Below are 14,795 nucleotides of genomic sequence, written 5' to 3' on the forward strand. Positions count from 1 at the left end.
TGAAACTTCTTAACCAATGAGTTAAATTAAGTTTTCAATAGTTCTCCTAATTTTTGGGCAAAAAAACTATTTCATGAATTTGAACTGTAAAAAAACCTAAAACCGAGGATTTTCGGGGAAAATAAATGCATTTGGTCATATTTAGGGGAAATACAGAATGGGGTGTTAAAACAATTTGGGGCAATGTTTGTCCCTGCTCAAAGATTCGTTTGACATTAAACCTCAAGCTTTCATTCAGAGGATGTGTTGAACACATACAGTAGTGTCAACTGCAAAAGATTTAATCTTGACCATGGAGGTCGCAATTTAACTGGAGGTCTATCAAATTGTCGCAGTATACCCTGGTAGGCTTTGATCTCATTAGGAAACGGGGCTAATACGATGAGTTAGGCCTTACCTTGGATCGGTTTTCAACCTTCATCCTGTTTAAGAGGTTACTGGTGATCATTTCCAGTCAATATAGTCCAATTTTCACGTAAATTCTTGTTTATAATTCAAGATGATTGACATTGGAATTCCCGGATTGTGTAGTAGTTGGCCCATTTTTCGCTCTGTAGTTAATAAAACACATCTGATTCACTTTCAAGGAGTGCTTGGATGTTTCTGGCGACCACTCACATCAAAAATATTTTAGAACTTTACACGAATTCTTGTCACTTGTAATTTTTATTCGAACAAGTCAAACTTCATGGTTCGTCCATCTTGTATCACCCGTTTACCTCAACTTTACTTGGACAGCTGGAAAACTTGAACAATAGGAAAAAAATCCTGGTAGACAGGAATTCCTCCAGCTACAGCTTAAAACTAGCCATATTCCTCCCTATAATTTCCAATGCCTATGGCGAGGGAATTTGCTTGGCTTGGAGAGCGTGACCATTATTTTTTTCAATTTCTGGTCGGGAGGTTGAGTTCAATGGTTTCTAAAATTTCCGTTATACTATTGGGGTACATTTGGCGGCGTCAAATATGTCCAGTGTAACGTCGTCCATGTCTTGACCTAAAGGCAGGTGGTAACCCTCCCGATGTTTGCCATCAAAACAATGTTCTAAAATGCAATTCATGGCAGTCTTGATGTTACAACCAAAACTAAGGACCTGCTAAAGACCGGCAAGAGGTCCAGGGAAATGGGTGAGCCTTTTGGTGTTCATCCTCAAACCGTTGGTAAGAGGAGAACCGTATCCAAAAACAGCGAATCCCTTTACAACAGACCACACCAAGGGCAAATAACTGGGATTGGACTGAGCCCAAAGAGCGAGAAGATCGTGAAAAATATTGATCAAGCAATTTTCACCTTAAATACCACACTAATGCTTAAGTATTCAAACAAGTAAAAACTATTTTCACCTTTTTTTAAAACTATTTTCACGTCTTCAGCACTTAGTTTGGCTGATTTTCGTAACTTTACAACAATTATTTTGAGCAAAATCACGAACTTTTTCCAACCCCTAATCATGAAAAAGAGAGAATTTCCTTGTTTAAAACCTGACAAATTATAAATTATATAGATAAAAGTCAAGTAAAATAAATAATCTTCTCGTTTTGAACTGCTGGGATTCCAATCCCGGTAGCGGTAAGGAAGTCCGCACAAAAAAATGACCTAAATAATTGACCTTGTTTTGGGTACTGGTTATGTGTAGTATTGTTTTTCTTCATTTTCTCTTAATTGCGAGATCTTTTCTCATTAGATCGGTATTTAGTACAAATTTGATATATATTACAATCTGGTCTTCTTGACAGTTCTGGATTACAGGAGGTTACAGTAATGTAATTCACAACGATTACTCGAAAATTCAGGTTTATTACTATTCCTCAGTTCTTGCTCTTTCAATCTTAGTTTCCTGGGTCATGGTAAGTTAGGTTATAACTAGACTCCAACAAAAACTGTTGCTTTCATGTTGAGCACAAATTGCAAAATTTTGACGGTTCGGATTTGTCATCTACAAAAAACCAAGGCCCCTTTTTAAAGTTTTTTAGCCCAAACGTAAGGACAATATTGAGCATCTTCATTGATTCATTGTGTTGCTGAGTTGTTTGATATAGTCCTTATAGATAACCTTACGGTCGATGCATACAAGTTGTTCAACAAAAAATGGAGTGCATGAAGATATGGATAAACTTAAAACCATAAGTCTGCCATTTGCGATACCTAACAATTCATGAAACTCAACAGCCAGGGGCCAACTTTGGTTGCATACTTCTCGTGCAAATCTGGAAACAAATCAAACACCTTCAAATTTGGAACATTTTAGGGTCAAGTTTGATTATTGAAGAGTTGAGGTTTTGTTAAACTGAAATTGGTCAACTTCATTGTGATTGTACTATAAATATGCAGCTGATTTGTAAAAGAGCAAACAAACACACCCGATAAACAGAGTCCTATTATGGAGTATACCAGAATATTGGCAGCTTGATATTGCAGATGCTACCACCAACATTAATGACTAAAGGCATTGGAGGAAAGCTTTCCTCCAATGCTTAATAGTCGAGTTCTGATTGTTAAATACTGCATAGTCCCAATCTTCTCAGTTTGTCCCAATACAGTAGCTCTCCCATTCCCACGTTTCCCACATTGTTCCTGCTTGCCTTATTTGGCAAAAGCTCAAGCTTTTCCTGAAAGTGCAGAAAGAACCCAATACTTTACACACACAGAGCAAACATAGAAATAATTGTTTTTTTTAGCCTAGGTCTTTTCACCCTGAGAAATAGCTGAGATCACTCAGAGTAAACAAATTTCCTCTAGATACCTACATGGTATAGGAAATTGATTTGGAGATCCCAGTTACACCATTTTGAGGGCTTTTGATTTCAAAGATTAAAAAAAATATATTGTTCATTAGTTCAAAAGTTTGCAAAATTGGTTCCATGTTATCTTTTTACGTGTTTTTTCATTTAAAGAAGTTGATATCTTTGCGTAAAATTTTCTTGGCTTTGAAAGCAAACATTTAGTGCTTTTTAATTTTTTTGGTGATTATTTGGCTCTCAATTTTTTTCCTAATCCTGGTAATCATGTTAAAAATTGTATCAAGAATGTTCATGAAGTTACTCGTATTTCACCAACATTTAGAGACATAGACTTTGATCAGAAGAGGACTGCCTTAACCGTTCACTTTATTCCAAATAAGCACCTCATGTGACCACAAGGTCTTGTTGAATAGATGAACTTGGCCAAATTTGAGCCAAAAATTTGAGGCCAAAACTATGCTTAGGGCACTCAGGAGAGAAGTTCAAAGGTATCGAGTAACCACTACATATAATTAGAATTTTCGGCTTTCTCTTGTTCTGCCACACAAGCTTTTAACAACGTAAGTTTGAAACGAACCACGTTGCAAGTAAATAGTATAGTATGACCTGGCTTTAAAAAATTAAAATTTAAATTAAAATGAAGTGACTCAAAATTGCAAGTTCCTGGTTATTCTTACATACATTCATTCAACTCAAGTCATCGTTGTGAGGTGGTTCAATCATTGTTTGGGCACAACATTCTTGCTCCAACAAATTGAGCACCAAGTGGGATCTGTATTTATCTGTTTGGCAAATTGGCCCTCAGATGGGAACCTCCCGTGATTATTAGTTGGGTCCTATCACAATTCACAAGTTTATTTTGCGTCACCCTGAAATTGATCCACGTCGCGTTGTCATATTTTGTTAAGTTTGGGCCAAGGCCGACTTGACGTCAAGACTCTGTTTCCTCATTTCTTCCTCCAGACCCATCTGTCGTTATTTTTAAGGGTTGTTCAGCAACGGTGAGTGACCCAACCACCATCAGGTCATCATCAATATTGTCATCACCAACATCATCATGTCCAACGATTGGGATGAAATCCGGCGTCTGGCCTCGGATTTGCAGCGGGCTCAATTGAGCGGATCGATTCAGCGACTCTCCGAACGAAATTGCATCGAGATTGTAACGCGGTTGACTCATTTGGGACTTGTTGACGTCGTCTACACTACCGATGGCAAGGAATACCTAACGCCTCAACAGCTCCACCGGTAAGCAACTGTGAGCCCACCCCTACCCCTTCAGTTGATACTGTGAAACCCTTTTCGGCCATGCCCCTTAAGTTGGATGTCCAAGCCGTGATGATGTTGTGTGTACTGTATGTACATTGTTCTCCCTTTTCAGAGAGATCCGAGATGAGTTGTACATGGCCAGAGGTCGAGTTAGTCTCGTGGACTTGGCTCACACGCTCAACGTGGATTTTTCTCATGTGGAAGGCCAGGTAGGTATTTTGTGCGGTGAAAGCATTTCAAATTTGTGAAGAGAGCTTGACTGTTATTTGTTCAATTGTCCACCAGGCCCAAATAATATCCAAGCAAGATCAAAAAGTTCATTTGATTCTGGGTCAATTGGTGGACTCGAACTACATGGATGCACTGGCTGAGCAAGTCAACGAGAAGCTCCAACTGGAAGGAACCATGAACGTGTCTACTATGGCCAAGGAATATGATTTGCCGGGAGATTTCATTCAGGAGCAAATCGCTACTCGTCTAGGGAGCATCATAGAAGGCTTCACCGACGAGCAAGATCCCAAGGTCATTCTGACTCCTTCGTACGTTCAAAGGAACAAGGCCAAGATTCGGGGAGTACTGTCCGCTATCACCGTGCCTACACCAGTGGCCAGTATCATCAATAGCTACAAAATTCAGGTGCGATTGGCTTGAACTATAATAGAGGGACAACTAGCAGAGATGACATGTTCGTCTCAATTTTAGGAGCAAATTTTCTTCTCTTTGGCCGAGGAGCTGATTCAGAACCAGCGGATATTTGGCTCGATCGTGGGTGGCAAAAGAGCTGCCAAAGCCACTTTCAATCCTCAAAGCTACGCCAAAGCTCAAACTCGTTGGGTGGACGATTTCCTAACCCAAAATGGTTACTTGGAATTCGACGCCCTGTCGCGTTTAGGAATTTCCGATCCTGCCGCCTATATTCGCAAACGGTTCAAAGACGATCATCTGACTTTCCTGTCCAGCTGTTGCCTGAGCTCCCAAGTAGTCGACACCATCGATTCTTCGATTGACGAGGCGTTTGTGTCCCAGAATTGGTTAGACCTCTCCACCCTCTTACCGAGTGTTCTCTCGGAAGAAGATGGTAATTTGATGTTGCGCAAGATACTGGACAAAAAGAAACACGATTCCAGTCATGGACGCAAATCTCTCGAGTATCAGGTCTTTGGTCAGGTGGTCTTGTTTCCACAGAACATATTGAATCGCATCGAAACCTCGTTTGATGAGATTATTAAGGAGCAGGCTCAAAATGATTTACAAAATCAGACCTACGCTAAATTATTGAATCGCAACTCGGGTGACAAATTCGAAGTGGTGGAGAATGATGATAAAATGGACAAAAAGGAAGAGCGAAGAAAAAAAGCAACCGGCGGTAAAGGTGGCGGAGGTACCCAAGGGCGGGAAACCAAGACCAAATCGACCAAGAAGAAATTTGGAAAAGGGAAGCGGAACGACGATTTCTCGGATGACGAAGATGATTTGGTGTCCAAAAAGAAAGGTACGGCTAACGATGCAAAGTCCATCCAACTTATGAATAGGGGGGAACTCGAGAAGAAACTGGAAGCTATGACTTTCCTTCACGATTGTCCAGAGGACGTGTTTACCGACATGGCCTCTTTCCTCCATCCCCGTCTAAATGAAAAGTTCAAGTCCTTATTGGTTGAACTTTATCAATCCAGCCAACAAATGTCCGTCCACGATCGCAAGAAAACTCACAACCAGTTGCAGGAGAACTGCAATACGAATTTCTCCCTTTTGCGGATTTGTGATAAGGGGTTGAGCCACTTTGACAATGAAGAACAAGAGCGGAAACCCTTAAAAAAGCATCTTTTCAAGACCCTGTGCACCGACCTTTTGAACGATGTGTTTGCTTTTATTCGCGATGATCATGATATCAATGTTGGAACGGGCAAAGATTTGAACAGTGATCAGCGTTCAAAGATTCTATCTGGAGTGCCTAAAAACGTAGGGGAACCTTTGCAAGAACTCCAGAAGGCCTTAAGTGCCTCTGAGAATGTAGAGGAGTTCCTTGAAGCGGTGGAGGAGCATATTTCCGCCGCCAGTGATGTTTATATTCGTAAAGCGGACAAGAAAAAAGATCGCCAATTGGTTTTCAACCATCGCCAGGCCATGTTAGATCAATTGGAAGAAACCGAAGACCCAGCCTTAACACTTCATTTGGCCGTGACTCTCCTCTTCCAAATTCATTATGGCACGATTCTTCATGCTAGTGGAAAATTTGTACCGCAAATCCTGGGACACGTGATACAATTTCTTGATGCTGATGATGCCCAAATAATGAGGGATTTTGAACAACTTGTGTTGGAAATGATCACTCTCAAGGATGCCGATAAGCAAGCGAGCATCAAAGAGCAAATGTTGGAGCTTTCGCCTAAGGTTAAATCGGTGGTAACGTCCTACAGAAAGTCAAGCTCGAAAGCCGCAGGAGAAATGTGAAGTGGTTGATCAAGTTCTTTTCATGTTTAAGTTTCATGTTATAAATGTTCTTATAAATCAGTGTTGAGATACATTTTTTATTCCTTTACTTCCTTTCGCCTTCGCTTTCTCGTTTTAAAGGGATCCGTGGAATCTAATATACTCACGTGCTCATTGTTCTTGACGTAGAATCGGTAGGGTTTATTCACACTCGCCTCACCACTGGAGCCAATCCCAATACGGGTCGAGACGAAAATTGAGTCCTCCGGAAGGTTATCGCCCTTCTCCACCCAAATTTGATCCGATTTTTTTAAATCCAGTGCATTCCCGTTGACCTTGTTGATGTCAAAACTCAAACAGAGTTTCGATGGACCATTGGTCAAGTCCTGGACGCGAAGAGAGGCCAACTTACGCTTACTACAACGATTGGCTTTCAATATGGCCCAATGATCCTCGTAACCAAGAGGTTCCAGACTGCGAATGAGGACGGCTCCGCCCTCCTCTGAAATCAGAGAAAATACTAATATACTCTTGTACAAACATAGATAGATAGATGGCTCTGGGATTCATAAGGCACGGACTGCGTCATGATGGATTGTTTCGTGAGCTACGTCGTACCTTGACTGGAAATATTAAAGCAATGGTACATGCCATAAATACTGTAGACGTAAGAGGTGCCCGGTTCCATGAACATGGCCCCATTGCGAGCAGTCCTTTTTTGATTGAAGCTGTGCGATGCATGATCTTGATGGCCGGGATACATTTCGGTCTCGACGATCTTTCCTTTTAGGATACAAGTAGGTGAAAGTCTCCGGCATAATGTTTGACCCAAGAGACTCCGGGCTAATACCCGACACGATTGATTAAAAAACTCGGTAGAAAGTCGCGCACACTTGGAGGACTCCGCCAATGACGCTAATGGTGCTGTTGATGACGATAATGATGAGGTCATAATGAGGTGCGAGGTAATCGAGTTTCAAATAAGCCAAAATTTCAACGGCGCCCAAAGACTGTGGGAGTGTACTGGCTTTTGATATTAAGTCCGTTACTTCTTCACTACACAAATTTTAACGAGAGCGTCCATCTGTTTGGGCGATAGGCATGATCCGTGCGATCGAAAGTTCTTCTGAATTAAAATGATGAAACCCCTAGTAAGGGTGGCCAATTTGGAAGCTTGGGAAGCTTTCGATTTAATTTCTTAGGCGTTCTACTCGTTCTTAAAAAGAAAGGAATTGAAATCAGTCAAAATTGGAAAAATCAAATGAAAATTTCGAAATGGTTTTATTCTGGCAACTCCTTTTTGCTTCGATGAAAAAACGATCTGTCACTGAAGTAGCATAATCCAGTTCTTTTGGGACGTACAAACCAATATGAACATTAAAAATTTGGACCTGTAAGCATAGTGCTTCTCAATTCTCAACACAAGTCTTTACAAACTAGGCATAAATGAAATTCCATGAAAACCACAATGGAGTTTGTAAAGCATAGAACCGATCTCCCATGGAAGTTACATAGTGCAGTCATTTTTTGGGACATAAAAAACATTTTGAAAGATCTGCATTGTGCTTCCACATTTTCAATCTTTTTAAACAATGCAGAAATGAAATTCCATGACAACCCCAATGGAGTTCTGTGGTGCTTGCTTGGCTTTGGCTCCCTTGGAAGACGTCTGGCCAGAAATGATTTATGTTCTGGCTTCCATGCCCCTTTATTTTTGGATAATGCTTCCAATTGAAAGGCTACACAGATATGTACAGATACCATTTATGCTTTCATTAGCCCAAGGTGCTAAAACATAGGTAAGGGCAACTCATAAGGTAAACAAACAGAGAAGGAGAGGGTGACAGAATATAGAAGAAGGGAAGGGGCACAGAGAGAAAACGGGGTTGTTCAAATAAGTAGCACAATTGGGTGTGGATGACTCAATGGAGGGTAGAAGTACAATTTAGCTTTTCACCCTTGAGGTAACCAGCCTCACTATTTCTCCTTATTTCAATGAAGTAAATGTCAAAATTCAATGCATGCACTTTTTTTCTTTCGTAAATGAGGGAAAGAAAAATATGCAAAGGTTTCCTAACCAATTTCTTTTTAAATTCCGACTCAAATGCAATGACTTACCTACCAGTGATGGTATCAATTAAATAATCACCGGAGTCATTTATTTCACGTTATATTTACTAAGCATTGAAAAATTGCGAATAGGTTTTTTCCCGGTTTTAAGCTCTCCTTTCTGCAAAATTAGGGGTAACGGTAACGCATTACTTTTCCTAAAAACCAGTACTTTTTAACATTTTTGGAAACATGTTGGTCAGGGACACTCTAAGACCCCACCCAAGAGGACTGAAGTGCGCTAGAGGTCACTCCAGTCTCCAACCTCCCTAGAATAAAAATAAGTGAGCCCATATTGCAACCCAAGCAGGTTCTATAGGAGATATCAAGTGAATGAAATTCAAGGAAAAATGTGGTCCAGCACCCTGATTTTGGGCATTTTGGGGAGGGAGAACAAAGACAAACATCTCAGTCAACTGGCGCCCTCCGCCCATTGAACTTTTTAATAATCAGGTGATTTTGAGTGAGCTGTGTTTCAAAACCTGACAAAGTGAACATGTTTGGCGTAATTTGGTGTACTCATTATCAAATTGCCTCAATACCAAAATGCTTTTTGCTCAGACATCATGTAAAATGGAAAAAATGTCAAAATTCAATGCATGCACAATGCGGTTAAGTTGGGCATATTGTCTTTGATTTTACTCCATGGAATAACGTCACTTGTTAATGAACACATTTAATTGACAAACCCTATAGAGAAGTGTAAAGCTTTGGGATTTCACACTAGTACGCCCTCTGGTACTACCATGAAGTAAGTGTCACCACACATCTTACAGCTGACAAAATTTTGGCGCCCCACATTTTTTTCGTATTTTTGCATATTATAGGGCTAGTCAAGTAAACGCGTTCATGGACAACTGACGTTATTCCATGGAGTAAAATCAAAGACAACATGCCCAGCCAAACCGCACTGTGCATGCATTGGATTTTGACGTTTTTTCCATTTTATATGCTTGTCTAGGCAATTAGCATTGTGGTATTGAGCCAATTTGATAGTGGGTTCACTGATTCACACCAAATATGCTCATTTAGTAGGGTTTTGTAATAAAACTTGGTCAAAATCACCCGATTATTGAAAATTCAATGGGCAAACGGTGCGAGTTGACTGTGNCTCATTTAGTAGGGTTTTGTAATAAAACTTGGTCAAAATCACCCGATTATTGAAAATTCAATGGGCAAACGGTGCGAGTTGACTGTGATGTTTGTCTTAGTTCTCTCTCCCCAAAATGCCCAAAATCAGGGTGCCGGGCCACATTTTTCCTTGAATTTCCTTTACTTGACATCCTCTATTGTCACTTCCCATGTAATTTCATCTTTTGCAAATTGGACTATCTTGAGCCGTTACATGTATTTTTTCCATTTTACCACGACCATGACCTTTGTCATGAATGTCATAGTTTTGAGTCAAAGAATAAACTCTTTGGCACACGTTTCATTCAAAAAATATCAATAACTCACCCATGAGCTTAATGTTTGCTTTTTAAGTTTGAGGCGTTCAATCCACTGGCCAGCTCCTCTGTGACTTGCACTATCCCAGAGGCAAACCCCAACTCACTCTGATAATCAGTTCCATGGATTTAACACATTTATCGTATTTGACGCTCATGATTTCTTCAGGCAAGTAATAAATACTTTTTTGGATGAAACGTGTGCCAAAGAGTTTATTTTTTTATTCAAAGCAATCACAACCATGGTAAAGGCCATGGAAGTGCTTAAAAATGAAAAAAAAATACATGTAATGGCTCAAGCTAGTCCAAGCCACCTAAGACTGCCCAACTGGCCCTGTGACACTATTTCATCTCCCCGCGGGAAGAAATCTAAAAACCACCTAACCTTTCAAGACAGTTTTTCTTTGGATCATTGTTTCCATCAATCCAAGGCCCCTCAGTTCACCTAGTTGGTACAGTTCAAATCTACAAGACGACAATGAATGCAATATATTGCCATTGATGAAAGTCATTGCTGTTTAATAAAATCATTACTTTATTCTTACACGAAATAATTTTTCACTCGTTCTTGCCCTCCTCTGGCTCTTGCTTTTGCCACTAATTAGAAACACTGAAACCTTCATCAAGATAAAAAATAAGCTTCAATGAAAAGTACTTTGGTGTGTGAGGTGTGAATTGTTATTTTGTCAAATTTATGTTATAAAATTTGTGTTGTGTAACTGGACCATAAGCATCATGTACTGTGTAATGCACTAAAAACTTCTAGAAGTATGGACTGCAAGTGGGTTTCCTGCCAAGTTGGCATGCTCTTCATCATAATGGCTCCTTGCCACTTTTGAAAATAAAGTAAAATGATAAGATATTCAGGCCTTTGCAATTAGGGGATAAGTCATTTTGATACTCTACTTGTTAAGTGGCTTATTTCAAAGCTATGTTTCAAAGCTATGATGTCAAAAACATAAATGTAACTAATGTAGAGTAGGCTGAATTTTCAAATATCAAGTTGTTATCAGTACATAACTGTGATCATATTTCCCAAGTAGCCCAAGTATAGCTCAGTTGTGGCTAAGTCATGGAGTACATCAGTACTGGAAGGGAGAGCTCAAATGAAGTTTGAATATCTTATAGCCAAGCTTTATAAAGCTATGCATTAGTTCCTGATCATATGTATTCCCGCTGAATGAATTCCATCTTCATATTCAAGCACTCAATTAGAGGGTAATGCAAAACAGAAATGTCCTCTTGCAATGTTTCAGAGAACTATGCTCTCCAGTGCCAGTACTCCATGGCCTATTGAGCTACATATTGTAATACTACTTAGTGCTAATTTTCAATAAAGTGAATGGCCCAGGAGATGCCAAACTTTCATTTCTGCTTGCAGATTTTAGCTTCGCTGAAAGGATGTTGCTAGAGAAAAGATTGCCTCCTTGGGCAAACTAAGTCCTGAAAGCAGATGAGCAAGAAACACACTAAGAGTGCAAGCCACTACTGTCAGGACTTAACAATCAGTGTTACCTATAATCCTTTTCATTGAGCAGAGAAAGTGCCCTCTGCTTCATCTAGGTGCGGACAAACAAGTAGAAATAAGGGAGTAGGCTCTAAGATGCCAGAAGTATTGTGACACAATGAGTAAGCCACAAACTCTTCTATGAGACGCTCAAATTTTTCTATTGGTAAAATTCTGACCAATTATAACATGTAAATCATCATTTTATTGGAGGGTGTATTCTAAATGATTGACATTGCATCAACACTTTGGTAATCATTATTTCCAACCAAATAGCACTAGGAAAAGCACAATCTGACAAATTTATAGTGACTAACGTTAAAACATCACCTTTTCTAAACTCACCATTGGCTTTTAGCATAGTTTAATGGAAAAAGATGATGATGAAAAGTTGCTGGTTTGTTGCAAGTATACCATGTGTAGGTATTCATTCATCATTTTTTGGATGTCCAAAGTGCTTGTGATATTAACCATATAGGATTTGAAAGGTCTTTCAGAAGGGTTGGTGATATATTTGTGGTGTTAGATTAGATTATCAATAGGTTGGTCAACAAGAATTACCTAGTTAAAGTCAGGCATCTCAGAGCATATTCTTGTATCACTCCATTTGTACGTCTGCAAGGGGAGGAGGGAGAGGAGAATGAAAAGGACTATCACTATCAGATATTAGGGAGAGGCAATTGAGCATTCAGTAGCCTTGCTCAATCTCAAGAGCAGGCTGAGGTATGCACCAATCTTACCCTTCCTCTTTTCTGTAGGCTAGCTACCCCCGGAGGACCCTCATGTCGGAATCAACATATAAATCCCAGAAGATGTCCACTAATTTGATAAATGCATCAATGGCAAAGGTCTAATACTAATAAAAGTGAAAGCATATATGGCTGGTCAGGTGAACGCGTTCATGATCAAATGATGTTATTCCATGGAGTAAAGTCAAAGACAACATGCCCAGCCATACTGCGCTGTGTATGCATTGAATTTTGACATTTTTTTCTTTCATTTTACCTGCTGGTCTAAACAAGCATTGTGATATTGAGCCAATTTGCGTTCACCAATCAACACCAAACATGTTCATCTTGCTGAGTTTATGTAATACAGCTCACTCATAATCACTCGATTATTGAAAATTCAATGAGCGGATGGTGCGACTTGACTGTGATGTTTTTCTTAGTTCTCCCTCCCAAAAATGCCCAAAATTAGGGTGTCGGACCGCATTTTTCATTGAGTCTTTATTGCGAGATTCTGCTTCTCATTGGATCACAATAGTTTTACAATTTGTTCAATGTTACATATATATGCTGTCCCATTTAGGGTTCAGGGTCCGCCGTTCGAGGCGATGATCCACTGCAGGGGGGGAGGGGAGACCTAGGATCGAACCTATGAACCCGAGCATAGCTCGGTCGCGCGTTAATCAAGTATGAATCGTAACGATCGTAACTCACAAGATCACGACCATTCGGCGATTACTCCCTTACTCACTGACTTCATCAATCCATTTTCATTGAATTTCATTCACTTGAGATGCCCTATGTTAGCTTAACCATACATTGATCACATTGTATGAAATTAAATGCCAGAATCGTTGAAAATGATGGAAAATCTATAATTTTCAAAGAACCACTTTTCAACATACCGGTCTTTTGAACGGTAGATTGCGATACCTTCAGGAATTAATGACACCAACTTGAAAGCCCTAATTGTGTAATGGTTGCCCAGGGTAGTCCCTTGCGATCGGCAATGGGGATCACTTAATTGTCAAAATGGTAACGCTGACTTGTTGTACATGTATTCTGTTTAGATTCGCTGTGTAACGTTCACACATCCCTTCCGAGTTTCTGACCACCCGATCAACCCATGTGGCCACATGTAGTACAAAGTTCAAGTATGAATCGTAACGATCGTAACTCACAAGGACACGACCATTCGGCGATTACTCCCTTACTCACTGACTTCATCAATCCATTCATCCATCGGCTATCTGTCTGTCCCGTCTGTCCGTTGGACGTTTAGACCGTCCCATCCCCAAGTGGTGCTTTGACTTTCCACGAGAACTACGGGGAAGAACTTCTGACCCTCTGGATCCCCGGTTGGACCCTGCAGCCCACACCCGAAGCATTAACTCCCACTCTTTCGAGCCAGCCAACCCGTCATTGGGTCTCCAACATTTTGCCTTTTCAAAAAGGAAGTCCAGTAGACAGATAGACCCATTGGGCCACCGATTAAATTGGCCGTGATCCCGCCGCCACCATGGGCGTTCTCGTTCGATCCTATCTCATCCTATACAATGTGGCTCAATGCCTGGGCTGGACTTGGTTGTTGACGCGTCTAGCGCCGGAATGTACACGCCTCTGGGCAGAAGGGTCTACCGCGCCGTTCACCGGTCAACTGTATGCCGCGATCGAGTTACCTTTGAAGGTGTTCCAGACGGCGGCGGTGCTGGAGATTGTTCATGCTCTGGTGGGCCTAGTGCGTTCAAACCCATTGCTCACCGCCTTTCAGGTGTTTTCCCGCGTGTTCGTGACTTGGGCCGTGGTGCACAGCGTGCCAGAGGCCCAGACCTGTCCGGGCTTGCCATGTCTCCTGTGGGCCTGGGTCATCACCGAGATCATCCGCTACGCTTACTACGCCGGCAATTTGTTGGGTTGGACGCCGTACGCAGTGGTGTGGTTGCGCTACACGCTCTTCATCGGATTGTATCCTTTGGGGGTGACGGGTGAGCTCTGGTGTTCCTATGTGAGTTTGGCTCGCATCCAGCGACAAGGGCTGTACACGGTGAGCTTGCCCAATGCTTGGAACGTCACCTTCAATTACTACGTGGTGCTCATTCTCATCATGTTCTCGTACATCCCGATATTCCCGCAACTTTACTTGCACATGTTCCGTCAACGGAAGAAGGTGCTTTATGGCGGGGCAACACTCAAAAAGGAATAACAACATATGCCATTATATATAATGTATGGCTCTTTCACTGATCAATGTCTCCAATACGAAATAAAGGACGTCTAGTCGGCAATTTTAATTACTTGTGGCCGAATTGAGTGATTTGGTCCCCGGTGATGAAAGAGAGGTTGGCCATTAATTTAATTATGGGGGCCCGACGGCACTTGGATCGGTTTCAGAATTAGTAAAACATCAACCAGACAAGCAATCTAACTTGACCCTTGGGACCTTGGTCATCTCAAGTCATTATTGAAGGACAAGTCGTTATATATAGAAGCTCATCCGTCACTTTAGGGCCTCGTGATCGAAAAGGTAAAGACAGTTGCATAATAAAACAATGAAAACGGCCC

At 41.0% G+C, this 14,795-nt stretch overlaps 3 protein-coding genes across 3 annotated transcripts; 2 read left to right on the plus strand and 1 right to left on the minus strand.

Annotated features, from left to right (window-relative positions):
- The first annotated feature begins 3,632 nt into the window (after positions 1–3,632).
- LOC131889579 (E3 UFM1-protein ligase 1-like) lies at positions 3,633–6,550 on the plus strand. Its single transcript, XM_059238715.1, has 4 exons — positions 3,633–3,990; positions 4,124–4,220; positions 4,297–4,647; positions 4,714–6,550. Exons 1-4 carry the CDS (start codon positions 3,800–3,802, stop codon positions 6,460–6,462), a joined length of 2,388 nt encoding a protein of 795 aa, XP_059094698.1. The 5' UTR covers positions 3,633–3,799; the 3' UTR covers positions 6,463–6,550.
- On the minus strand, positions 6,468–7,785 carry LOC131889596 (putative 3-methyladenine DNA glycosylase). Its single transcript, XM_059238735.1, has 2 exons — positions 7,060–7,785; positions 6,468–6,943 (listed from the first exon to the last, which is right to left on the minus strand). The coding sequence occupies exons 1-2, from the start codon at positions 7,391–7,393 to the stop codon at positions 6,540–6,542; spliced, it is 738 nt and encodes a 245-aa protein (XP_059094718.1). The 5' UTR covers positions 7,394–7,785; the 3' UTR covers positions 6,468–6,539.
- Positions 7,786–13,269: 5,484 nt separating this feature from the next.
- On the plus strand, positions 13,270–14,527 carry LOC131889600 (very-long-chain (3R)-3-hydroxyacyl-CoA dehydratase 2-like). The gene has a single exon (XM_059238739.1). The coding sequence runs from the start codon at positions 13,753–13,755 to the stop codon at positions 14,434–14,436; it is 684 nt and encodes a 227-aa protein (XP_059094722.1). The 5' UTR covers positions 13,270–13,752; the 3' UTR covers positions 14,437–14,527.
- Positions 14,528–14,795: the final 268 nt, after the last annotated feature.

The sequence above is a fragment of the Tigriopus californicus genome, chromosome 10, assembly GCF_007210705.1.
Source record: "Tigriopus californicus strain San Diego chromosome 10, Tcal_SD_v2.1, whole genome shotgun sequence".
Taxonomy (NCBI): domain Eukaryota; kingdom Metazoa; phylum Arthropoda; class Copepoda; order Harpacticoida; family Harpacticidae; genus Tigriopus; species Tigriopus californicus.